The sequence below is a fragment of the Mastomys coucha genome, unplaced genomic scaffold, assembly GCF_008632895.1.
Source record: "Mastomys coucha isolate ucsf_1 unplaced genomic scaffold, UCSF_Mcou_1 pScaffold20, whole genome shotgun sequence".
NCBI classification, from domain to species: domain Eukaryota; kingdom Metazoa; phylum Chordata; class Mammalia; order Rodentia; family Muridae; genus Mastomys; species Mastomys coucha.
This window is the reverse complement of record NW_022196903.1, coordinates 11,005,632-11,031,825: the sequence shown is the minus strand read 5'-3', so window position 1 is coordinate 11,031,825 and position 26,194 is coordinate 11,005,632. Positions and strand designations below refer to the sequence as shown.

Here is a 26,194-nt window from a genome sequence, read left to right as displayed (position 1 = left end):
TGGGGGACACCCTGCGCCATTCTAGAGCTTTCACTGTGAGATTTTTTTTCTCTGTTTGTGGGGGTAGGAGGTGGTTTGCAAGGTGGGAGTGGGTATGAGAGGAGAGGGATTAGGGTACAGAATGTGAAATTTGCAAATAACCAATGGAGTTAAAAAAAAATCAGAACCACACCTCAAATCACAACACTCAAATCATATCAGCTAGATTTCATAGGAGTTATTCACGTTTAACACATGCCTTGCCATCCTTACTTAGTATGTTTTCCCCCAAAATGAAAACTGTGAATGGTAGTAAAGAAGCAGTTATAATCAGTGAAGAAAGGTTAAGAGGCACAGAGTTTGTAGTACACAGACTTGAATTTACAACCTAGCTCAAATGTCAGCTACATGACCTTAGGTAATGAAATTTAGCCTTCCTAAGCTTCAGCATCTTGTTGTGTGAAATGAAAAGGCATTTTAAAAAAAAAAAGGCACACAGCCAGGTAAACACAGTGAGCTCTGAATATGTATTAGCAAACACAAATAAAGAAATGAATGCTTCAGGATCATTCTTCTATTAGAGAAAAAAAGTGAATTAAAAGCAGGTGGGGACCTGAGGAATGTGAGATCCATCACATCATCGCTGGATGTTTCAGTCTTCATTGTCACTAGCCCTAGTCATCCACTTGGATATAATAAGCCACAGTGCTCATCACTGAAGGACCCAAGAAGACTGGAATGATTCCGTGAGAGAGATCTTTTTGAGAGTAGTGTCTAAACTATGAGTAAAAATTGGGCAATATAAACTTATCACATAGATACGTGGCTGAGTCAACAGGATATGACTCCTGTATATTCACAATATATGATTCGTGTATATATGTGGTTTACAATTAAAATGAATGTCATCATAATCAAAGTAACTAGATTCCGTGATTTAAAATTGTTATGCAATGCAAGCTCTCCGATGACTATTTGCTGCACCGTTTAAGAGTTTAGAGAAGACAAAAGAGATGAAACCAAAACTACATAGAGTAATCGTCACATCCTATGCATGATACAGGAAAGAGAACTGTAGTACTGTTCACGTCAACACCAGACTCATCTCAACAGAACCACCTCAAGCTCTCAGACTCACTGTGACTATGGATGGCACAGAAAGTACACAGCATTGCTGTTTATAGTATATGAAAGGAAGGTCAGATGGGGAAAAGGTCAAAAATTGGATCTGTGCTAAATAGTTTACTAGAAATTACACACTTCTAAACCAGGACTAAGTTCCATTACCCAATAGCTGCTCTCAAGAAGGAAGCTAATTTACATTTAAAATAGCAATCCAGTCTACTCTTTAAAAGCACAATGGTAAACACACCAATTTGACAATTACATTAATGTGAGTATTTGCATAATCTGTCTTGTACACCTGTTCTTAATTTGAGGCAGCTGCAGGACATCTCACTAATCTCAATGGGTATGTGGGTGCTCCTGCCAGTACTGCATCCACTTAATGTCTGAAGATATCTCACTTTTTGAATGTTTACTGGCTTTGAGAAAGTGGTAAGAAACAGTGCAGAAATCACTACTGTTCATTTCTTAATATGAACTAAGATTAAGCACACAACCACACAGGGTTATGAATTCTGTATTTTGCATCTTTAGTGATTCTTTTTTTCTTTTGAAAGATTCTATTGGAACTGTAACTAGAGAATCTATAGCAAATAGATTACCAGAGAACAAGGAGAAAAAAACTTTAGGACATCAGGCAAAACACCATTGAGGACAGAGACCATTGAGGAGGTTCGTGAATAATTTTTGTTGAAACAGAGATTCCATTAAAATTTTAACAAAACACATTTCAAAATTTAATAAGCACAAGTTTAATCATTTTAAGGATCCAGTTTGTTTTCCTATGCATTCAAATGCATATTCTGAACCATCAAACGAAAGTCAGTTTATCACTGCTGTGCCCTCTCCCCATTCATTTGTTTAAATCACTGAGCTGGACTCTAGCTCTGGACTATAAGATACCCATGTAATCTGTCAACAAAACTGCCTCCCTTTAATCTTCTGTCATGAATAGGATATGAAGATAGAGCTTTTTCTAAGGAAGTTATTTATTTCCTGAAAAATGAATGAGAACATGCTTAGTAATGAGCTAGGGAAGCAAAGCAAGTCTGTTTATGTTCTATTAACCTCTGAAGAGGTGACTATTAAACTGTTGATTTCTCATGGTTTACTTTTATAAGAGCTCATATACGATTATAACAACTACTAAACAAACTAATAGATGCTTAGGGTTTCAATGTACTCTCATGGCTGTTTAGAAACTGCCACCAAAGAGGACCCTCTTGGGAGAGTTCCCACATATCCCTGAAGGAAAGACTTGGGTTCTCAAGTCAACACCATGTTTCCTTTCCTGTGACTCACAGATGCTGACTGAATTAACAATAGGCCTTAAATAAACAGTACAGAGGTTTGTTTGTTTGTTTTTCCTATTTTTCCTTGTCACAGTAACTAAAATGTGGCTGCAGATGGTGTAAAAAAAAAAAAAAAACAAAACAGTGTTCAGTAAATCATGACATTTATAAGCGCTGATTTCTCCTTAGAGAAAATATTGCAATTTCTTACCAAGAATCAAGGATACTTACTCTAGGAGTATAAAAATAATTTTTATTACTATATAATTTAGGCAATAAAGCTAAGTTATAGTGATTGTGAGAAAAGCAATTTTCACAGTTCTGACCTCTATATAATTATATTTCTAAATATTCCTTATTTTATTTTTCTTCATTAAAATCCTTACCTATATAATTGAGCACACAGAGAAACACTCTAAACAGATAAGCTTGTGTGTCATGGGGCATGTGGAACCTAATGGGCTGAAAGTATATTCAGATGGGTGATGGTGTACCGTGAGCTATATGCTAACAACAAATTTCACTTAGCAATAGAATGCTTTGGCCTGAAGAAATGAGACCTAGATATTTCAATTTGAGAGTTTGTGTTCTAAGTGGTAAAGAAAAAGCTCGGTCATTAGAACAGTTAAAACTTTTGATATGTAAAAGGTCCAAAGTTTTTTTTTTTTAATACAGTAGAGACAACATCTTATTTGTTTAAAAATAAAGCATATGGACAATAACTTTTTAGAATTAGATAATGAGTCAAATGTTCACATTTAACAGGAAAAGGAAATGTGTTGTGCAGTCAGTAAGTTGTGTTTTGACCCGAACACAAGGCTTTTCTGCTATTACAACACCTGTATTCTTGCCTTCACTGTATGGCATGAGAGGAATAATGGCGAGTGACTGAGGCACAGTCAAGCTCACCTATGGTTCTACACCTTATAAATAAATTACGCTTAACACAGTTGTAAAACACAAAATCACACTCATTTGCAGACTGCCAAGAAGATGCCAAAGCCGGCACACACATATCCAAGCACTATCAGTGTAAAACAATGGTACCTTGTTGGAATGATGGATGGAAGCCGAAGTGGAGGTGAACTTAAAATTGCCATCCATCTCCCCCTCTTTCTGGATATGGAATCACCATGAAGTTCAGCTTGCCAGGAACTGATTATGTAGCTTAGGCAGCCCCATTTGAGTGTAGAGATGATACATACCATCCACTGCATAAAATTCAATTCTTTATAGTTTCTTATATGGCCTGAATTAGCAAAAACCACAATTCTTTGACATTTAACAATATTAGTTAATTTGTAAATTTAAAACAACTTATAGGGGCAACAGAGATGTCTCAGCAATTAAGAATACTTCCTGCTCTCCCATACGTCTCAGGTACATGTGGCACGAACTTGTTCATTATGTGCCTCACAAATTCTTGTAACTCCAGATACAGGGGTCTGATAATCCCTCTGGCTTCTCCTGGCATCTGAATATGCACACATGCATGTGCACAGATAAACAGACACATAAACAAACAAATACATCTTAAAATGAAAGAAAACTTTTAAATACAAAACTTGTAAGAGTTGTGAATTGTCTTCAAACATTATACCAACTCTTAACCATTATTAGGATCTAGCCAAGTGTTTTGATTTTTCTTACACTAAAACAGAGAAGTTAATCTCTTTAATGTAAAGACATCATTAAAGTACAGCTCCACTCTCTGATCTCCTCTTCTCTTCTATCTGGCTAAAGAACATTGGTGATTGGTCCTTTTCACCATGGCTTACACAGGATTTGCTTTCCTCAAATTTGTTTGATCATGCCAATAACTCTGAATTTCAGTCCAAAGGAATTTTAGAAAGCCACAGAGGAAGCAGTAGGAGACGAAACTTGGAAAACCTTATTCTGTTCAGTCTGTAAGTGACGGCTGACTCACTAAACACAGAAAAGAGGAACCCAATTTACTCCACAGAACACTTTTTAAAAGCTGCAACTGTCAAGAAGATTTTTGAATAACTTAAACCTTAAGTTTTGTGTAAAATGGCTTGAAAGAACAGTTATTATCCTGAATTTTATCTAGCCAGAGTGTCAACTCCCTGAGGAGAAGAACATCTTTGAATTCTCTTGGTACCTGGTGTCTTCGTAGCAAAGTGTCTTACACACAGGGACATTTAGTCGCAGTTTTGTTTTTTAATAGGCTAATGGAAATGTAATTTGGATACAAAGAAATGCTGTAAATTGTTCAGTACACTATAATAATGTTTTGTTTTTGTCTGGTGTTTTTTTTTATTAGAGCAAGATAATCATTTCTTTATCATATCTATAGAGTAGACTTTCTGATTAATTTATACATTACTCCTGAATCTTTATTTCACTAAATAAATGTATTTTGGTAAAAACAAACAAAAGATATGAAGGTTATGTGTGTGTTTGTGTTTGTCAGAGAGAGAGAGAGAACATTAATCAGTTTTAGTCCCGTAGTGTTGAATTTATTGACTGGGAATAGTGGAATAGTAAATAACTCCACATGGATTCATTTAAGTCACTGTTTTGTACTTAATCACTTTCAATACATCACTGACTATCAAGTCATTTTAGAACAATTGCTTATTTAATAATTAGTCCTAGTATGGCATGAATTAATGCAGTTTAACCCTGTAGTGATGGGAGGGCACATTCCAGAACTGAGTAATCTTTAAATACTCCATGAGAATCTTGAATATGGTGGACCTTAATTTCAACATTTCTGTTTTTCCCTAAGATCAAGGGCACCATAATCAGAAAATATGTGAGAGTCTTGTGGTTATATATATTTGTATATTTTTGTATTTCATGGATTGAGTTTGATGTTCTAGTATTTTAAAAAGATGTCACAATATGGTACCTGAAAGAAAATTATGTAGTAGATTGATTATTGTTTGTGTTTTCTCCTGTGCAATTAGAAAGGAATAGAGAGGTAGGATAAGAAAACAGGCAACAAAATAGAGAGAGGTCTGGAAGGAAGGAGGGGATGATGGGGGAAAGTGGAGAGGAACATTTCTTTCAGAGGAAATGAAGAGATAGAGGGTTGCCTTGATCAACACTTATTAAATGCATATGTGAATGTTTGGTTTAGGATTTTTGTTTGATGTTTGTTTGTTTGTTTGTTTTTTCGAGACAGGGTTTCTCTGTATAGCTCTGGCTGTCCTGGAACTCACTCTGTAGACTAGGCTGGCCTCAAACTCAGAAATCCTCCTGCCTCTGCCTCCCAAGTGCTGGTATTGAAGGTGTGCTCCACCACTGTCCCGTTGGTTTAGGATGTTTTCACAATTTGATACAAAGCCTGTCATACCCCTGCATTTCCAGGACACAGCATATGAATATAGTGAAGAAGATAGACTAAGTGCATTTAATTTCAGTTTCAATAATTGCCAAAAAGCACGCAATTAATATTATGGAAAATGGTCAACTATTTGTCTCTCTGATGTCATAGATCTTCATGAGAGCTCAGGACACGAATGATTGCTCCAGCAGCCATGGTTTCATATGACATAGGATATTTTTCATTACAGATATCCTCCTGAAAAGGCTGTTAGGATAAAGAGGCTGTGAAGTCATAAAACTGAAACTGGATCATGGGAACTTAGGAAATTTTCATAAGTGTTCTGGCTCTTATATTTCCACAGGGAAATAGGAAGAGTGTAAGTCAACTTGTGGTCAGTGTGGGAATGAAGTTACAGATAAGAGGTTCAAGGCTTGGAACCTGGAATTTCCTAAGAACCCAGGCTTTCGGGGGGGGGAGCCAGAGGGGGCGCAGACCTGAATCTTCATTTTGTATTTCCTTTCTTTGTATAATTGTTTATAAAACACATTGTCCTGGGCAAGAAGGAACACCCACGGAATGAACCTCTTATCACTTGGATTTTGGGGAAATGTTACGGATTTTAAATTTCTTGTGATATTTAATATGAATACTAAAAAATGAAAAGCTTTTCTCTCCTTTCTTGTTCAAAATTCAAGTCCCAGGACTGTTTACACCAATTACCTTTGAAATACACTTACATCTCTGCTTTCAAATTTTGCAAAAGCTTCACCTAGTCAAACCACATAGTGTTTGTCTCATTTACACTCTATCAGGATGCCTCACTAGCATGCACACATTCAGTAGGTACATTTTAGTGGGAGGAGCCATTGTGCTATGACCACACACTGAGTAGGTAATTGTTTATAAATTGTGATTAAAGCTATTTACATGAAAACTCCTAAGACCTACTGAATTTCAATCACATCAGAACCTGTGTGTTGTTGTTGAGATCTCAATCAAAACACTAAAATCCCTGTTCACTAAAGTATCTCACCTTATACATTTTTTCTTCTTCACATAGCTGGAGGACCTGTTAAGAGAGTATTAGCTAGTTTGGTAAACAGTGCATAAATTGCCTATCCCATAATCTATTTTTGCCTCTCTAACTCTTCTTTAAGAACTCCAACTAGGTTTATTGTGACAAAGTGACTCCGTAAAGATAATCAGCTCTATAGACTGCTAAAGTGTTCACAGGGAGTGGTTCAGGCCATTGGCTTCTGTGAAAGTTGTTTAGTGAAAGGAGGCAGTCATCTATCTGGCTCTTGTTTGTGCTTCACCTCTTTTCATTCATCTTCTTGGTCCTCATACCTGGACTTAGCATGAGGATGGGCAGAGAGACACTCTTCTTGTGACCCTGAAGGCAGAAGCCACATGGAACAAAGCACGGGGCTGACAACTTGGCCTCCTGCCATTCTCAAGAACTTGTGCTAATAAGCTCTGGACTGAGCCAACTCTGCACTGCCTGTTGGTCAGCTTCACTGCAGACTGTACTACTAGCTAGAGCAGCTGATGTCTTCATAGCCAATGTAGATACTTCTTCAGTTGAAAATTATTGATTAAAAAGTTGATATGATTAAACCATAGATTTTAGAATGACAGATCATGTTGGGAGTAGATAGAAGTTGCTAACATTTGAGAAATCTTGATGTATCACATGACATTTTGTACATTTCCAGTGTCATTTAATTAAGCAGATTTCATATTTTTAACTCCATATAGAAGTTTCCTTGGTACTTAGTGAGGATGGAAACCAAGGCAGTACAGATGAAGCAGTGTATTGCAGTAAAAAAAAAAAAAAAAAAAAAAAAAAAAAAAAAAAAAAAAAAGAAATAAAGGCCATGAAACTCAAAAGCCATAATGATTAAAAAGAATGAATCAATTATCAAATGAGCATATTGAATCTAGTCAGGGAAGCAAATCCTTAGAGATGTTATTTTTGCCTAATGCAACAAGGGCAAAAAAAAAACTATTAGTGACCTGTGAGGAATTGGGCAGTGTGGCAAGAGTCTACCATCTTAGAGAAGGCAAGCAAATTGCAAATTTCTACATAAATAGCATTAAGTATGGATAAGTATACTTTGGTACTTGCTTCATTAGGTGAATGAGCTAGCCTGAATTGTGATAGAAAAAAGATGGTCTAGTTTAGACAATTTAATTCAAGTACTGTAAATTTATTTAGCATCCACCACAGATTGACTATTATGTTGGTAAAACTATAAGCATGAACAACATCCAGGCTTTCATATCCAGGGACTTAGAATCTGGGAACAAGTTGCAAAAGTAGTCTAATTTCTGTAATAAAACTTGGAATAATGTGTCATGGTAATTACAATATTTGCAATGATGAAAATACATATTCTGGAGACAAACACACATGATAGGTAACACAATGAAAACTCTGGGCGTAAGGGCTACAAAATACGTGACAGTCTTTGGGATCTAAGCAAAGGTAATGAACTTCCAAGCTGGTGGAGAATCAGGAAAGGAAGTAAAACAGATGTTAGTATTCATAGAGTTTATGGGACCTTACAGAGTACTTAGCATGTAAAATATAAATATTACAAATGTATAAATAGTATGTTTTATGTCATGTGTATGTCTATGATGGTTCATCAAATGCCCTGTGTCTTGTGCTGAGAGATTAGAGTGAGGTATTTTCACATCATCCTAGCAGAGGGTAGGACACTATCAGATTAGAAGGGATTAATGATTAGAGCCTGTAGGATAAGATCAGGAAAAGCTGATAGAAACACTGAGCATGACAGGGAAAGATAAATAATTTGAGTTTGGAAACATGTTAATCTGGGTTGAGATGTTTCTGTAGAGGTCTGAAAAGATACAGTCAGAACCTAAGAGAGAGAGAGGGACTTGACAGGCTTATGTACGGACACATGTCTACAGACACTATGTACTTATGCAAAACCTACATTCAGGCATTGGAAATGAAATGTGAACAAGGCAGCCTAGCCCTTAAGGAGTTTATAGTAGCTATAATTTAGTAGTATGCAAACAAGAATAAAAACGGTGTGTGTGTGTGCGCGCATGAGTGTGTGTGTTAGTGGGATGAGGATAACTTCATAGCCTAGTTACCAACAAGATATTTAAAAATTGCAGGATAAGTTCAGTTTCATAGAGACATGAATCAAAGTTTGAAGAAGTAGAGGCCCTTTGATGTCTCAGATTATTTCATTAGCATGAAACAGGAAAATACAAGGTCAGAGTAGACAGGTCAATGAAAGAGACCATATTTTTGAAGAAATGAGTTTTTTATTCAGTGTTTTCACTAGGATACTAGCTGAAGCCATTGGGTGCATTCATCTATCTATCTATCTATCTATCTATCTATCTATCTATCTATCTATCTATCAGTATAATAGGAAATATATTCGTCACTTATAAGTTCATGTGTGATGTTGAACTAGTACAAATAAGATGCTGATAGTATTGTCAGATATGATTTTGAAAATATTATATTAGAGAGTGGCATCTCAAGAACGCCGAGTAGGGCTACCTTATCTTTAGCTCACATTTAAAAAGGAAATACATACAGTAAGCAACATGAATACTGCTGTTGAATTAGGAGGCAACCTGGGGTATCAGAAGGGCAGCATATTTTTGTGTGGCTAGAAAGCAATCCAACGACTGGTTGGTCACTCAGTCTGTAGAGTGCTTGCTAATGTAGGCAGAGCCCTGGCTTCAGTATCTAGTGCCACAAAACCTGAGCATCGTGGCACAGGTCTGCAAGCCTAGCATCTGGGATGGGGAAGAAAGAAAATCAGGATTTAAGACCATTGTTGGTTATATAGCAAGTATAAAGCCAGTCTGGGCTCCATGACAAAATGAAACAAAACCAAAGATAAACAAAAGATGATGTTTCTGACAAAGTGTATTACTAGAATTCAAGTTCAACAATTTTTAGTACAGAGGAACATTTTCCCATTAAAGAGAAAAATGAAGTGCACGTTCCTGACACTCCGTATCAGAGCAACTGCTTAGGAATTTCCTGGAAACTTCAGGCATCTTGATTTTCGATCCTCCTCCCACTCCCATCTCCATCCCCACTGAGCTGGAATATGCTTTCAAAAATGATTTTCCAACAGTGTTTTAGATTTTAAATCCATTGTCATAAACATTCTTTAACATTCTTTCGGTAAGTTATCACTGCTATTGATGGTGAAAATTATGAGCCCATGAATAAAGGGAAACCTCTTAATAAAAATTAGTTTAGCAAATGACAATTCTGCGCAGATTCATTATGAGTTAATGTTTTAAATGTTTACAGATAGGTCTGTACAAAGAAGAGCGTGTAGACAAAAATCTGTCATTTGTGCTTTTTAAAAATGGTTTAGCAGATACATTCTATCTAAGAATTTAATTTAATCTCTCTGATACAACAGATTTTGCTCATGTCAGCACATCATAATGCTCACTGTGTTCTTGGGTTTGTCACTTAAGAATGTGCAGTAGCACCAGGAGTAGAGGATGTCAAGGTGGCAGCTTTTACAACAAAGTAAGTGTTAGCATCCTAAGTGTAAGAATTTATATAGTGTGCAAAGGGATCCTGTGTTATTCAAATGTTTAATCACTCACTAAACAAGTTCTATGTGGATTGCAATAAAACTATGCCAATAGATATGGCTAAATGACAAAACTTAAAAAATAAATAAATAAATAAATAAATAAATAAATAAATAAATAAAAATGAAGCCATCCATGCCATTAGTCACAGATGAATGTGATTATGGACTTTCAGTTGAAGTTGGAATCTAAACAGAGGCTTCCTATCTGAGAGGATTGAGTCCTCAAAGATGAACCGTTAAGCAAAACTATTCAGTAACTGGTGGTTATGGGAACAAAAGCTCCACTTATGTATTGTTCTTCTGTGAGGTCTCTTCTCTCTTAAGCCACTGCTTTCTCCTTTCTCCTTAAGAAATGTCAGCAAAATTACTAAGAACCTTCAGGTTATTAATAAAAACTAGTTGATATTTATACTTAAGAAGGGAGAAAGGTAATAAAGACTCTTAAACCTAAATAGCACATCAACAAAGAAAGTCCAGGGGACTTCCTTGTTGGGATACTCTTGACTGATGCTACATTGTTAAGATTCAGTAGACCAGAGCCTTTAAATTTTCTAGGTGTTGTGGTCCCATATCATCTGCCTATGATTCCAGAGTTCCTGTGTCTCATTCCTATGTAATTCCTCCAGTCATGAAATATCTAACCATGCCTAGAGGCTGGATGGTCTTGTCTGCTAGTCTCTCACATACATGACTTACATCTTACACTATCCTGCATTTGCTATCACAAAGGTTTCTTCGTCTATTCTGCATGCACTCTGTGATTCAGTTAAGTCTATAATATGCATAAAATTTTGGATTTGTATGTGTATTTGAAATGAGCAATGTGGAAATTTCTACGGAATATTGTAAATCTGTTGTGTTGTACTTTGTATGAAACCATGGTACTTTCACTGAGACAAAGAATAGTATTTTGAAGTAAGACTGAACACCTTCACCAGAAAGTTCTGAAATGAAAATTTCTTAACTTTCCAAATTCCTATCTCAGGATATACAACTCAAAAATATCAAGGGTCTACTATAATTATTTCTCATGAGTGGTTTATTTCTTACCTAATCAAAGAATACCATTTTTATTATTTTTAAAGAAAACCCTCTATATCAAAACAATATATTAAGTACTGCTGGGGACTACACCTGACTGTCCAAGCATAATGTAACCTAAAACTCAAGCTACATTCTCAAACTGAACTTATATGATTTTCACATTAAGGTAGAGTGACAAATACTTTTGAAAGGACAATTTATTACCCATTTGTTTGATATTTTCAGTGACATGTTATCAAATCTGGCATTATTAAAACAGATGTAACTAATACAGCAAAAGATGCACGTAGATGAACTGCCATTAATAAAACTGTCCTGAGAAATTATAGCATGTATATTCATTTTGATGTTTTGGAGGTATTCTTAAAGGGGTTGGCAAATGATCATACCATTCTAGTGATCTGTAAGCCTTATAAATTTTAGTAGAGGGATATTTCTATTATTATAAAATATATTTGGGTTCTAGGTTCTTCTAAGCCATAGAAGGAATCAATAATAGCATTGCTTTTGTACTAAAACTATAACTTAAATTGTTAAGAAAACTTTTCAAGTAAAATTAAATAAAATTGAAACATTGGACACTGGATAGTAAGAATCAACACAGTTTTATCAGGTATGGATAAAATTATGACTAGAATATCCTTTAGGTTCAAGTTAGAATTAATCATAAATTTCCTTCTTCCTATGAGATCAAAGGAACAGAGGAGATTTTATGATGAACACATGGTAAAGGAAGAAAGAATACAGCAGAGAAAACAAAGTAGCAGGCTGGTGTTTGGGAAAGTCAAGTGCAATGTAGAACACAGGCTGATAGATGAGAATAGACTCCACAGAGGAAACGCAGCCTTAAACGCAAATGAAGTTTTAAATAATTTTGCCTTTTGTCTTTAATCGTGTACTCAGACTGTTCGCCATGCTGTCATTCAGCTGAGCTTTTACAACACGACCAAATATCTTAAGATAAAATTCAAAGCCTAAGTCTTAAATCCTATGGAGAGGTCCCATAACAATATTAGTGTTTTATTCTGTCCTTCCTTTCACTTTAGTTAAGGTAGAGAAGTCCAGGGAATATGTACCTAAAATCCTAACAGATTATGGAGAGATACGAAGTACCTGCACAGTTAAGGAACGAGAAACCCTGACCTCTGAGGAAGTAATTTTCTTCCATATTTGATTTATGCTACATACATTTTCTTTTGTTGTAAATTGAGAAGTGGAAGTGCATTTTATTAATTCTCTATTTTCCTGGAACACTACTTTGAAAGTATGATGCTCCCATTTGTTATTGCCCATATTAACCTTGCTAATGCTAAGAATTAACTGCAATCAATAAAAAGGTGTGGATTAAAACAACAACATTTAATTTAACTAAACAGTCTTGAAACACAGAAGTTCTGGCTTTTGTAGACATTCTTTGACACACTAGGCAAGTCCTGCTTTTAAAAATTCTACATTCCCTGACCTTCCTTAAAAATTCAAGTTCCAAGGTGATTTGTTCGAGTCTCCTCTGCTCTTCCTTGATTATAGCCACACTCTCCCTGTTATATACTTTCTGGATAGCCATAATGTAAACAAATTTCCTTTGCAACATACTTCTGAGGCTAGAGTGCTCTGCCCAAGGAAATGGGGTTGAATTCTCTGAAGCTGTGAACTAACTACAGCTTCCCATACAATATTTGTTTATTTAGAATTTATTTTGCATTATTATTATTATTATTATTATTATTATTATTATTATTATAGTGGATGGTGTATATATTATAGAAATGATGTTGGATCTGCTGGATCTGGAGCTAGGAGTTACCTGAGGGGATGCTGACAACCAAACATGGTTTCATTCTCAATCTCTGAGTCATCTCTCAAGCCCTACTTTTGTAGTTTTTGTTAGGTATTTGGCAGAGTCACAATAAGTAAGTAAAGCAAACCTTTTAACCTAGTCTTGTTCTTTTATTATGGCATCTCGATGCTATTCAGAAATTACTATCTATTTCTTTGGTTAACCAGGTTTCATCATTTTCTGTTTCTACATTTTTGATGATACCTATTAAAATTTGCTCCATCAAAAATGCCCTTCCTTTATCTAGCTACTGAGTTCCTTTTCTTTAAAGCCAATTTTGTGTGTGTGTGTGTGTGTGTGTGTGTGTGTGTGTGTGCAGTACTAGGTATTGAACCAAGATCTTGCAAACTCAACCAGAGACCTATAATTGTCCAACCTTCATTTTCTTTATACCCAGGAAGGAAGGAAAGCTTTTGTAAACCTTTGCTTGATCAATCAGCCTGAAGTGATAATTTCCTTTTTCAAATACTTATAATTTCCTCTTTTCAATTTTTCGTACCACCCTGGCTTAAAATCTAGTATTTTGGATGTGAGTCTTAATATACTGTTAAGTGCATCCTAAGTCCCTGAGGACTGTTCACTAGATAACCATTTAACCCATACTGAAGGAATGAAGGGTTCTTTCTTCATGCCCAACTTCAATCCTAAATATGGCAATCACCTCTACAGGAATGGTTTCACCCCCTGGTTATTGAAATACTTTATGCAGCTACTGAGTCAGGCACTAGACTTGGACAGAAAATCCAGGGTTCCCATGCTGGTTACTTTCCCTCTTGCTGTGATAAAGCACTCTGACAAAAAACAGATTAAGGAAGAAGCATTTGTTTGGATTCACAGGTCAAGGTCATAACCCATCATGGCAGAGTAAGCATGGCCACAGATAGTTAAGGAGGATGGTCATATTGTTGGGAATATGGGAAGCTGAGAACACAAATACTAGAGTTTATATACCTTTTTCCTTTATTTTCAGTCTAGTTCTATGTCCAGGGAGTGATACCACACATTCTTTAGGGTTGGTTTTCTTATTTTCATAGATCTAATCATTACAATTCTTCACAAGCAGGCCAGGGGCTACCTTAATCTAAAGAATTCCTCAAAGGTATTCCTGATGTCTTGTTTGCTAGGTGATTCTACATCCTCTCAAGTTGACAGTCAACAGTAAACTTGACTGTCAACATTAACAATTAGCTAGACTGCCCTTCCCGTTACAGGACAGTCTCATAGGAGAGAAAAACATTATATATAGTATATAGTTATACTCCATGATTGTGAAGCATACATACCGTGTCACTTGTAACAGAGGACATGACATCCCTTAGCCATCTTTAAATATCCTTGGTAGTTTTTTTTATCATGAATGATTTTTTTAGATCATTATAATAGTTAGAAATAGTTAAAAGTTATGGCTGAATGGCAAAAAAAAAAATGCACTTTAGTAAATATGTCCCATATGTGGATTAGATAGCATGGTTCTAGAGTCTATTTGAGCAGTGATGAATTATTGACTCAATATCTAAGGACTTATGCCACAAAATAATGTGGCTTTTTTTCATTGAATATAGTTTTGCAGGATTTTAATTTCTATTTATAAGATGAGTTAATTGGGATCCAAAAAAAATCAAGTGAGCAAACTTCTACAGATGCAAGACAGATCAAGATAGAAAACTGGTCTTTTCCATCCATGCTGCTAGTTGACTTTGGTGAAGTTGTTTCTGCACAAATGCACTTAGATATGATAGGCTACATATTCCAGGTAGGGTAGGACATCAGTTTCATGTTGCTGGCCACCAGTGGAAACGTCCTGTTAGTTAAAGGGCAATTAATTTAGATATGCTACTTCTTGCTACCTTTAAGAACAGAAATCAAGATAACAGAAGACATTGTCTATACTATGTGTAAATTAAACTTCATTATTTCATGGCCAAGATGTGATGGATCTGAATATTATTGTATGTTGTGCAGATAGAAAGGTGTACAAAGAAAATTTATTTAAGTTTATTTTCATGATATCTTCATCACAGTATATTGCTCTACTGAAATGTATATGAAAATTTTCACATAGTACAGTTTATGTGAAAAATATGCCAAATTCTTACAATTAGAATCAATATTTAAAATGTTCAATTTCCTGTTTTATTAATATATGGGTAGAATTTTGTCACTTTCTAAAGCATACTTAGCCATGTGCGTAGTTATGGTCCAATAGAAGTTAGTGTTTATCCCAGAGTATATTACTAATTTTAATTATAACATTTCCACTTTAGTCCTGAAACTTGATACGGAACATGATTTACTGAGTAGCTGATTACCACATGCCTTTTTTGTTGTTGATGTTAATTTTTTTTACCACTTTTTGATTAAATGGATAAGAACAATGGATAAATGATATAAAACTGCACTAGAATATAATTTCTGTGTAGTGATCATACAATTTATAGCATTATTGCCAGTCACATGTCCTTGAATTTTGGTCAATATTTTACTGAAGTAATAATTTGCCAACACATGAGATTTAAGTATTTGATTTCCAAGCGTTTTTTTAGCCACATCCTGTGAGTAAGCAGATGCTTTGGTACTTGAAATGAGTAGGTTAACAAACTCAAGGGCTTAAGAAGCCCATCACTTTCTTCAATATGAACAAAAAAATATCATTAATCACGACAGATTAGGTTTAGCCAATTTGCTTTGTGTTTTTATCATAAGGAAGTCAAGAGAATTATTGAAATTTATATAATACAATTTGGGCAGAGTCACAATAAGACACCACTTTTCCTTTCAACTCTTCTACTCTTGCTTGTCTTAAGACATAATTATAAAAATTAATAATTTATTCACCTACCAAACACAAATATATTCTATGCTATATGAACTTGCCATGCCCGGGACACTGTGACATGTAGTCACAGTGCTGTGTACTGCTATTCGTCTGAGATGACAAATCAGTTCACCTTACATTTATGCCTCTGGACTGCACAGCTGTGGGAAAACCCCAACTCTGTGTGTCATGGCTGTAGATGTAACAAGAACAAAATGCGGCCAGTGTTCAGATCTAAACTAAACTAAGTAGAAATGTCATAGGCTAGAGAGATTGAGAACGTGTTTTATAAAAACATAAAAGATCAGATTTTTGAAATGTGCCTGTGCATATATGCATGGTGTGTGTGTGTGTTGGTGTGTGTGTTTATTTCTCTTGTCATACAAATCAGTTTCATGAAAAAGAAACCATTAAAGATTTTAGTTGCTTATGTTTTCTCAGTATGGATCACTATAAGTATGTCACATGTAGGCCATGCTCTCAGCAAAAATAAGTAAAGCACATATAAATAAGAGGCAATCTTCTGCTGTTTAGGCACAGTGCTTTCTGGGACATAGTAACAGTGGAAAGAAAAATCATGTGATGTTTAGGTGAATGTCAGCTGCCCTGTGCATCCCAGTTTTTAAGTTATTTTGTCAGCATCTCATTAAGTGATACACTTACTGTCGGGACCTATTTAATTGGTGAACTACATAATGAATGGAATATGCAAACATATTTTAAATGTAGATATTCAGATAGACACTTGTAAGGGAAACTGAGACCATGACTAACACTTACACAGAAATGGGAAGAGAGATGATATAAATGCTGCTCTGATATAAACTAAAATGCTGCCGTTCAAACCTTTCCCCACTTTTAAGATTTACAGATTTGGGTAAATGGTGAACAAGCAATTGTGTAATGTTCTTGTGACTTGAGCCATCAAAGAATTACTACGAGATGTGAATTTTATTTCAAATTTCATAAAACATCTGTTTGAACAACAACTTTAGGATAAAGCATGTGCCCTGGTCCTCTAAAGCATTACATCGGACATGGCAGGAAGCTGTTACCTAGGAGCATCTAAAATGTATCTTGCAGGTGTTGCTGAGCAATTTCAATGAATGTTCAGAAATTTAAAATATATTACATATCTATTATATGAAAAAGTTTTGTTAAGCTCTGAGTTGTAGGGAGAAAAACTAGTCTATGAAGGAGCCATATAAAGACATTTTAAAATATTAATTTCATATCACATGATTAAAAATTCTAGCAAATATATTCCAGTTTTAAAAACAAATACAATTCATGTTAATAATATTTGCAGAGACCAGAATAAGCATTGATTAACATCTCTGTTTAAAAATAGATGTATAACTAGTGTGGAACACAGCTAGATTTTGATTAAACTTATAGTACAATCTTTTTATGTCTACACCTGCTAAGCTTATCAAGTACCATGAAATATTAAAATTTCAGTTTCACATTGTATTAATTACAGTGCATATTTTGGAGGAAAAGTAAGACTTCATTATTTCTAATTTGTCATTCATAAAAATGACTTCTCATTCCTGTGACATTTAGCATGATCCCATTAAGCTCTGGATGATACTAAAGCACTATGGTCTTATGATCTATACAATGGAGCAGTGTTAAGTCTAATATACTCACAAAACACAAAATACAGGTGACAAAGGAGGGTCTCTAGTAGGTTTAGCAAACTGCAGTTGCTAAAGAATATTTATGATGCTTTTTTATCAATCTTTCATGTTGACAGATGAACACATTCTTAATTTAAAGCCTCTAATATTGCATTGTACATATGAATAATTTAAACAAAAATTACATTTATTTTAGTTAATCAAAATATCAAATATTGACTTGTAGTTTAATAATAGAATAAAGGAAAACAAACAAACAAACAACAACAACAACAACAAAGACTAAGCTGTTGGTGCCATAGACACCTGACACCCAGCAAGAAAGAAGCATCCATTGTCTGATCTTCAAAGACGAAGTGGCAACTGCAAATACTCTATGTTGTGAAGTAATATAAAATGTAAAACAGGCAATAGTATTGTCTGGCTTTCAAAACAATAACTTTCTTCAATCCTTGACTTATGCTTCCAACATTAAAATCAGTTTTTCCATGCCAAAAAGAAAGTGAAAAACCATCCTGAAGGTATTCTAAAGGTCTATGCTTCACTTGTTGTCTCCTTTAACTTCTGTTGGATAGGATTGCCTTGTTCTGTTAAGATCAGGAGGGTCTCATGGAGTCAGAAAACTATGGTAGTGTCACATTTGCTTTGATAACTAGGGCAGAGAAATGGCTGTTGATGAGGAAAAGTCCTCCCCAGGATTACTCATTAATTAAAACAAAATCCTATGGAATTGTTTTAAAGAGAAAATATTGAAAACAATATTAAATTCTTGAAGTTTTCACTTTTAAATCTTTGTAGAAATGTGGCCCTTGAATTTTGTTGAGTGCCCTGTACTTTGATCTTTCTCCTTCTGCAGCAAAGGACTTCGTGCCAAGGAAAAGGTGTTTTCATCTCAACTCTGTCTATGAATTATTTATTTATTTATTTATTTATTTTTGATTACAAGAGATTTTTTTTTAACACGGATCAGTAGCCTATAATTTTCTTCAATAGAAGCTAAGTTTCAGAGTACCATTGTGTAAGACTTAGACCCTGAATTCTGTGAATGCACATAAATATGAAAATAGACAAGCCACAAAGAGAGAATCTTAGTCTTAAAAGTGATACACAATTAACTACTGAACTAACAATAAAGCTTGCTTTATTAGACACACACTTATATAAACAAATGATTCAGGAGAAAGTATTGTTTATTTTTTCAAAAGCTCAGAGATACATTGTGAGAAATGTCTATCCAACTCCACACTCTACCTACTAGACAACTTGAGAAAATACTTTAAAACATTTTCCCCTAGGAAATGTTCTATACATCTTAGTTAAGAAGACTATACATAAACATAGTGGTTCTATTTATATAATACCCACTTCCTTTTGCAGGAATACATCCACCAGTTTCACAGGACACATACATTAAAAGTAAGGACACCAAGCTCCATAGTGGGATATTAGAACTGCAGCAGCAGTAACAGGTCCTTGGCAAACTCCCAGAAGTTTTTTCAATCAAGGAGGGTTTCTGCATTTATTACTTGGATACTACTGCAAAGAGTTGCCTAAGACTGCTTTGTGTCTTCCCATACCATTTCACCATGACTTTGATTTAATAGTCACATTATAACCTATTAAAGAACAAAATCCCATTAAGTCCAGGAAGGAATTCACACAAAATACATTATGCTTTATACGTAACATTCCTATATAACATTTTGGAAAGAATGAACTTGGCAATTTCTTGAAATCGATGCTAACAGTATTTGTAAAGTCCTGTTTGCAAAGATCCCATGAATTTTCCTTTAGAGTTAATAGGACCAATATGTGCAAATGCACAAATTACTTATATAAACATAATGTGCTTTGCACATCTGTCATTAGTGTTATGAGAATCATGAAAAACAGATCTCAAGGACAGGCATGCTTTACCAACCTGCAGTGGCCTCTGTTTATCACTGCTCTTAGGAGATTTCAATCCACTTGTTTGCTGCTGTAACAGAAGTTGTCTTGCTGCCTGGAGAGCCTACAAGGAAAAAGGAGAAAATAGCTAAATACTTCTTAATAAGTGAAATGGATTGCCAGATGTTCTTTACTAAATACTTCTTAATATGTGAAATGGATTGCCAGATGTTCTTTACTTAATAGAAGCAAGAACTTTCACCTTTTTTTACATGATTATTCTTTTTTTCTCTTGATATGTAAAAAAACCCCATAAAACATATGTGTACACATTTATTCTAAATCATTCAGATGCATGTAGTTCCTGCAGGACATAAATCTAATTTGCTGAAAGTGCTTCAAGAAGAGAAAATCATAAACTGCATCAACAACCTCATTTCCACAGAACTTGTCTCTGAGTGTTCCTAAAATGCCCACTCCCTTTCAAATTATCACTCAATTTACATTTTCATATAACAATTTTGGAGCAAAAGCAGTAGTCTTCAAGTGTTACCGGAAGCTGTAATTAAATTTGACAAATCAACATCAGATTATCTTGAAAGTGAATTAATAAGGATTTTTACTAAGATTAAAAACACTTTTTCTTTGTACTTACACTTCAAGGGGGAGAAAACCCTCTCCTTTGACAAAATAAAGTGCAATTTTAATGCCAAATAAAATTGAGTGGGTTTCATTTGCATTCTTAGCTAAATCAGAGAACAAAGAGATCACCACTCAGCCAATCAGGTTTGTTTCTGTGTCTGACAGAGTACCAACCAAAACAGAAGATGTTTTCATTTATTTTCGTATTTTCTTATGCACTCAGAAAAACCAAAACCTAACATAAGAAAGTAACATAAGTGTTCCTTTCCTACAGATGGGGCAGAATGGTAAATGGACTATAAGAACTTATACAAACTTGTGGCAGGAATCAAAATGCAATGTACATTATTTAAAGAGTTAGCAGTATTAAACTAGTATTTTTAAAAAAGTTTTTGAGAGCTTCTATTTAAAAATTAAAATTTTAACAAATGAGTTCCATTATCAGTAGTAATGAAAAATTTTGATATATGAAACTAAGTCATTGTCTGACACTGTTAGACACTGTTTTAGAATACAAGATAATGTTTTTTTCATGGTCCAAAACCACAGTTAGATCAATATTCTCCTATAATAATTAAGATTCTCAGCTGATAAAAATAAGTACAATTTTGATTGGAATCAATGATCTGGCTTTTGAGTGAGTTTCTAGTATCCATGACAACAGTTGCTTTGACAAGATGTGCATATGGCTTTACACTGCCAGCTGGTGTGAACAATGTTTGAACTACTGCATTGAGATGCTGAGCAAACAGAAAAAGTTGCCACGTCTTAACCCTCAGGGAAAGCAGTCATCCCCTGATCAATTATGAAAAGACAGAGAAAGGGCTGCTACAGTCTGGCTCCAAGCAAGTTTTCTGAGAAGACAGCCAGACACAGAGGCCAAGGTAAACAAGCTGAATGCACCAGCTCGCTCTCCCAACAACACGCGTTTGTCTTCCCATCTCAGGAGCTAGCACCCCTGTCAAGCGCTGCTTGTGCATTGGGAAGCACGCTTGCCTGTGGTGATGATTTTTCCTTTTATGAATGTGTGTTAAAAAAGAAAAAAAAACTTTGAAATAATTACAAGTCAAACTAAGTATGGCTAAGGATGCACATGCCAGTGAATTTAGGCAATTTATGAGGTGGTTCAATGTGAGGATAAAACAAAAATTAATTCCATGACTATTTTGTTATCATAAAACTCACTGGAAAACTCCACTGGATATTTTAAATACTTTTCATTCCCCCTTTAATTGTGACCTCTAAAATTAACCGTGAGTGCCAACTTTCAAATTGATATTACTATGATGTAGCTTGAGCTATGCTAAAAAACAATAAAAACAATTACTTTCCTCGTATTTCCCCTTTGAGATCTCTCTTATAAATGTATATAAGTGTATATAAGTGTGTGTGATTGTGTGTTTGAGTATGTGGGTATGTATATTTGTGTGATATGCTCTTGTACTTGAACTATTCTAATAAACACTGTTTAGAATCTTGCAACAATAATGATGTGTATTAAAAGGAACTTATAAATAGGAAAATATGGAGCACTCATTTTGACAAATGGGCAAACAATAAGGTTTAGAGTTGTCATTTGCTTTAAGGCCATACACTATTTATGAATGCTTTATTCAAGGTCACCCTGCTTCTGGAACAGTACGCATTCCAGTGTCCCACAGTATCTCTATTCTGTCAAAAAAATCAATCTTTAATGAACAATGAACACGACTGTGGGAAAAGAAAACACCAAATATCATAATAAATCATTTTCACTTGTAAAGATGGCAACTCTATACTTTTCAGCACTTAGAAGAAAGATGGTATAATCCTTTTATACTTGAATCTTCAAGTTAATATACCTATCGCAGAAAGAAGGCATACTTATTCAAGAATAATGCTCTAGTTCTTACATAATCCACTGAAGCCCGATAGATCTCCTAACATTTATAATATCCTGGTCACCGGGTCAGTTATTATTAACACAATTTCAAAATTCTAGAGCCAGATAAATCTTCGATTATGTCAAGACTTGGCTTCTCATTTTGGCAACAGGTAACCAAAGAATCAATTTCCCAGACTCAGACTTAAAGTCTCAAGACTGGAAAAGTGTTCAGACAGGCATTTGTATGGCTCAGAACCTTATAGGGCTTGCTAAGTTTGTCCATGTTTTTTTTTCTTAATGATGTTCCTTCATCTCAACACCCAAAATTACCCAATATAATATGTGATCCACATCAGCTACAGAAAAATACTAGACACTTCTGCTCATGAAGGTATGACTAGACATATACCTTCTCTCCTGGTAAGGGAGTAATAATGCCAGCTCACAGGGCATCTGGTTAAAACATGCCTCTTTAGGTATTTATATTTCATATGCATTTAGATACTTGAGGATTATCATCCAACACAAGCAGTTATGAAAAGTAAGAGTCACTTGCCTAGTCCAGCATTCTTTGCTGGAGTATTATCAATTGATGTGATTAACATAAAACTTGGGGGGATAAAACCAACCAAACCAACCCCCCCCAAACAAAACAAAAAAATCCCAGCCAAACAAACAAACAAAAAATCCGAAGCAATCAAGTATGCCTTAACCATACATACATTCATGTAGAAATCCCTGGCAGTTTACATTCTAGCCACATACAACAGATGACATTTTTATTTCCAATATCCTAGATAACACTTTAGGACTGAATTTCAATAAATAATTGCTCAGAGACACTCACTTCACCTTTGTGGTTTATTATTGTCACTGTTCAAAAGATGAAAGGTTATGAAGTACAACACTTTCATCAATATAAGGTACTGTGTTGAATTACACAAATTATTAATTTGAAAATCGCTTTCTGGGTTTATATTGATGAGTAGAAAAGGTAAATGCCAGTTATCCTCATGAAGTTTAAGATCTATGAAGTTTCATATGATTTCCTCTTCCAGAATTAATGTAGGACAGAACTGCTTACAAAGTTTCTTTAATAAAGACTGAGCCCCCTTTTTTTTGAATGACTAAGAGATTGAGAAGGCAGCCAGACTGGGATTGAGTTCTAAAAGCACACTGGATTTGAATTAAGGGTGTGCCTTCTTTAACAGTTATCTAATATTAGCAAGGCTAGAGAGACAAGATAGGATATGCTCAAAATGGAATAATGGTAAATATTTTTAGAAAATAATAAAAATATTTATGAGAAGATTCAAGTTACACTTTTGGAAGTAGCAAAGGTATAAGAAAGCACGTTTTCAGGAACTGAGTGCATTTTGTTCTCTAAAATATTTATAGAAAATATCAACTCCAACTATTATTGCACAATATTAAGTAAGCTAAACTTCTGAAAGAGGAGCAAAGTTCAGGCATGTCATTTGTCTCACATGGCATTAACCTCATGGTGTGATGAGTCTCAAAAAACATAATTCTGCTGAATAGGTCACTGTGAAAATGAATTTAAGGTGAAAAGCTTTGGGAGCTGCTAGACAAACCTGTCAAGTTTTTGTATAATTTTTTTTTTTTGAGGAACACTGAAAATATTTACCAGAAATAAAATCACTTGAGCATAGTTTATAGATAATCAGAAAACCAAAATGTTGAGTATTCTAAGGCTTATAAGTAACATATTTTTCTAGGTAAATATATATGTACATTTAAGGGAAAACAGACATCATTCATATTCTTCCCCATAAAAATAGGAATGCTTAACCTATCAGCCTGTTGCATTTGAGACATTAAAATGAAAAATGACATCTACGCCCATTAATATCTTCAATGTATAAACAGCACAGCGTGACACATTCTTGAGAGCTGAAGGCTACAAAATCCCCCTGAAACATAAATAACAAAGCACTCAGAAGCATATTTGATGTTGATATTCATCTCTGAGAAAAACACTGCTGCCTAGGCTTCTTATGAAAATAGAAACAGGCCAAATGGATCTCCTGTAATTGGTTTCAGATAGCGAGGTCACAAGAAATACGATACAAGAACTGGCTATGTGGAGCTGGCGAAACAAGAATGTTTACACAGGCACTCCCCAGTAAGCTGACAAGGGGTATAGGCTTTGGAGATACACAGTACCCCAAAAGGGTTTTTACTCACCAAACTCCTATCTTTTACATTTTGAAACATTTTGCATTTAACATGTTATTCTGAATACAGAACATTTAAGTCTCCAAACAGAGTTTCATTTCCTAGCTATTCTCCCAAGTGCAGTTGATTAAAAGTATATTTAGATTATTTATCAGAATATAAATCTCTATTCTGTTTTGCTTTTCTTCCTGTTATGTTCATACTAAAGATAATATACTGATAAATGTGATCTGAAGTCTCATAGCGCTATTTAATAGAAGGAGATTAATCATCTAATTGTCATAACCTATTTTCAAACAGCAATCTATCAGAGTGAAATTATGCATCTGCCGCTATTGACCCCTCATTTGATCATGCATGATACATAATTAGGCTAAGTTTGTTGGGAAAAAGATAATTATTAAAAATATTTTTGAAATAATTATTTTCTACAGTACATTTGTATAAAGTTAGAGCATAAATGTGTGAATATATTGGATTTATATTGTGCATCACAATGAGGCCAAATTGGAAAGCTAAAATCACTTATATTTTAGACAAAGTAGGAATGAATAATGACTTGTCAAGCTACCTGTTTACCAGTCAGATGCCATGCTTAGAAGATCCACTGGGGAGACAAATCAAGGCATTGACTCTGCCTTGGGTCAACAAGTCATCTTCAGAAATAACAATGAAGTCCTCATGAGTCACATCCAAACTCAGTATTCGGTGTAGTATAGTACAACTTTAAAATCTTCACACATTTATAGGTACGAATGTTTGAGGTCAGTTTGGTTCTTTCCAATCTGGAATCATGTACTCAATTTGATAGGTTGGTCTCTTCTGTGAACTGGTATTTACTAGTCTTTCAGAAATAGTACCAAGTGGCAGGCTATACCATCAATTTTCTTCACTCCTGTATTATCAATGGTAATGAATCATTTATGGATCACTCAGTGGAATACTCATATTAACCACAAATTACTAACTATGAATCACTCACACATAAAGGAATTCTGCCAACTTTAAAATTCTCAAATGTGAAATGTAATAATTAATTAGCACCAGTTTTACTAATTAGTTACAATTTTATCACATCCTTTTTTAATCCATAGTACATACCCCAGAAATGAATGTTGTATTTGTGTTTTCTTGTTATTATTTTACTAGTGACAAAATATTTTAGCATTTTTTTTCAAGAATGCTTTGAATTTCCTTGTTTTTGTTTTCAATATAGTTTAGTGTCATTTTTTTATTATGAGGGTAACATTTTCTTTTACAAATCAAAGTAAAATAATTGGGTGGGTATTTTGTGTGCAGGCATGTCTGTGTACCATTTCCATGCCTGGTCCTGCACGGGCCAGTAGGGTGTGACAGGTCCCCTGAGGTTGGAGTTACAGATGGATATGAGCACTTTATGGGTCCTGGAAGTCAAATCAATGGCTCTTAATCACAGTGTCATCTCTCCACTCCCTGATCTTTATTGTTGTTGTTGTTGTTGTTGTTTGGATGTTGATTGAAGACTAATTGCCTCATATTATATATTACTTGAAATTCATGCTACTAAATTATAGGATTATCTGAATATAAGCTATTGTTTGAATATTCTATTTCTGGATTTTTCTTGTCAATTTAAAAGGATAATTCCAGATGCACTATTTAAAAAAAAAGAAGAAGCATAAAAAGCATGATTTTACTTACTACTAAAGTTTCTATATGTGTCATCAGCCATTCTACTAAGCCCTGAAGACTTGCAGAGACAGACATCATGTGACATTCTGTCTGCCTTCAAAGACATTATTGTTTTGAAAAAGAATATCTAGCTGAATGTTGAAAGGTCACAAATAATGTTAGTTAAAAACAAGATTCACAAGAGATCCTGCAAAAGTAATACTAGCATGATTACAGATTTGGCTATGAGGGGAAGGACTAGAAGTTAACGATGACTCCCAATTGCAAAGTTTGTGGTAGACT

General features: G+C 34.7%; 1 protein-coding gene across 11 annotated transcripts in view; it reads right to left on the bottom strand.

The window, feature by feature from the left end:
* Foxp2 (forkhead box P2) overlaps positions 1–26,194 on the bottom strand; it is a 534,032-nt gene that overhangs the window by 130,393 nt on the left and 377,445 nt on the right. For all 11 annotated transcript variants that reach the window (XM_031381204.1, XM_031381198.1, XM_031381206.1 and 8 more), the window contains one exon: positions 19,571–19,660. In XM_031381204.1, coding sequence (XP_031237064.1) covers positions 19,571–19,660 — 90 coding nt within the window. The remainder of the gene's footprint in view (positions 1–19,570; positions 19,661–26,194) is intronic.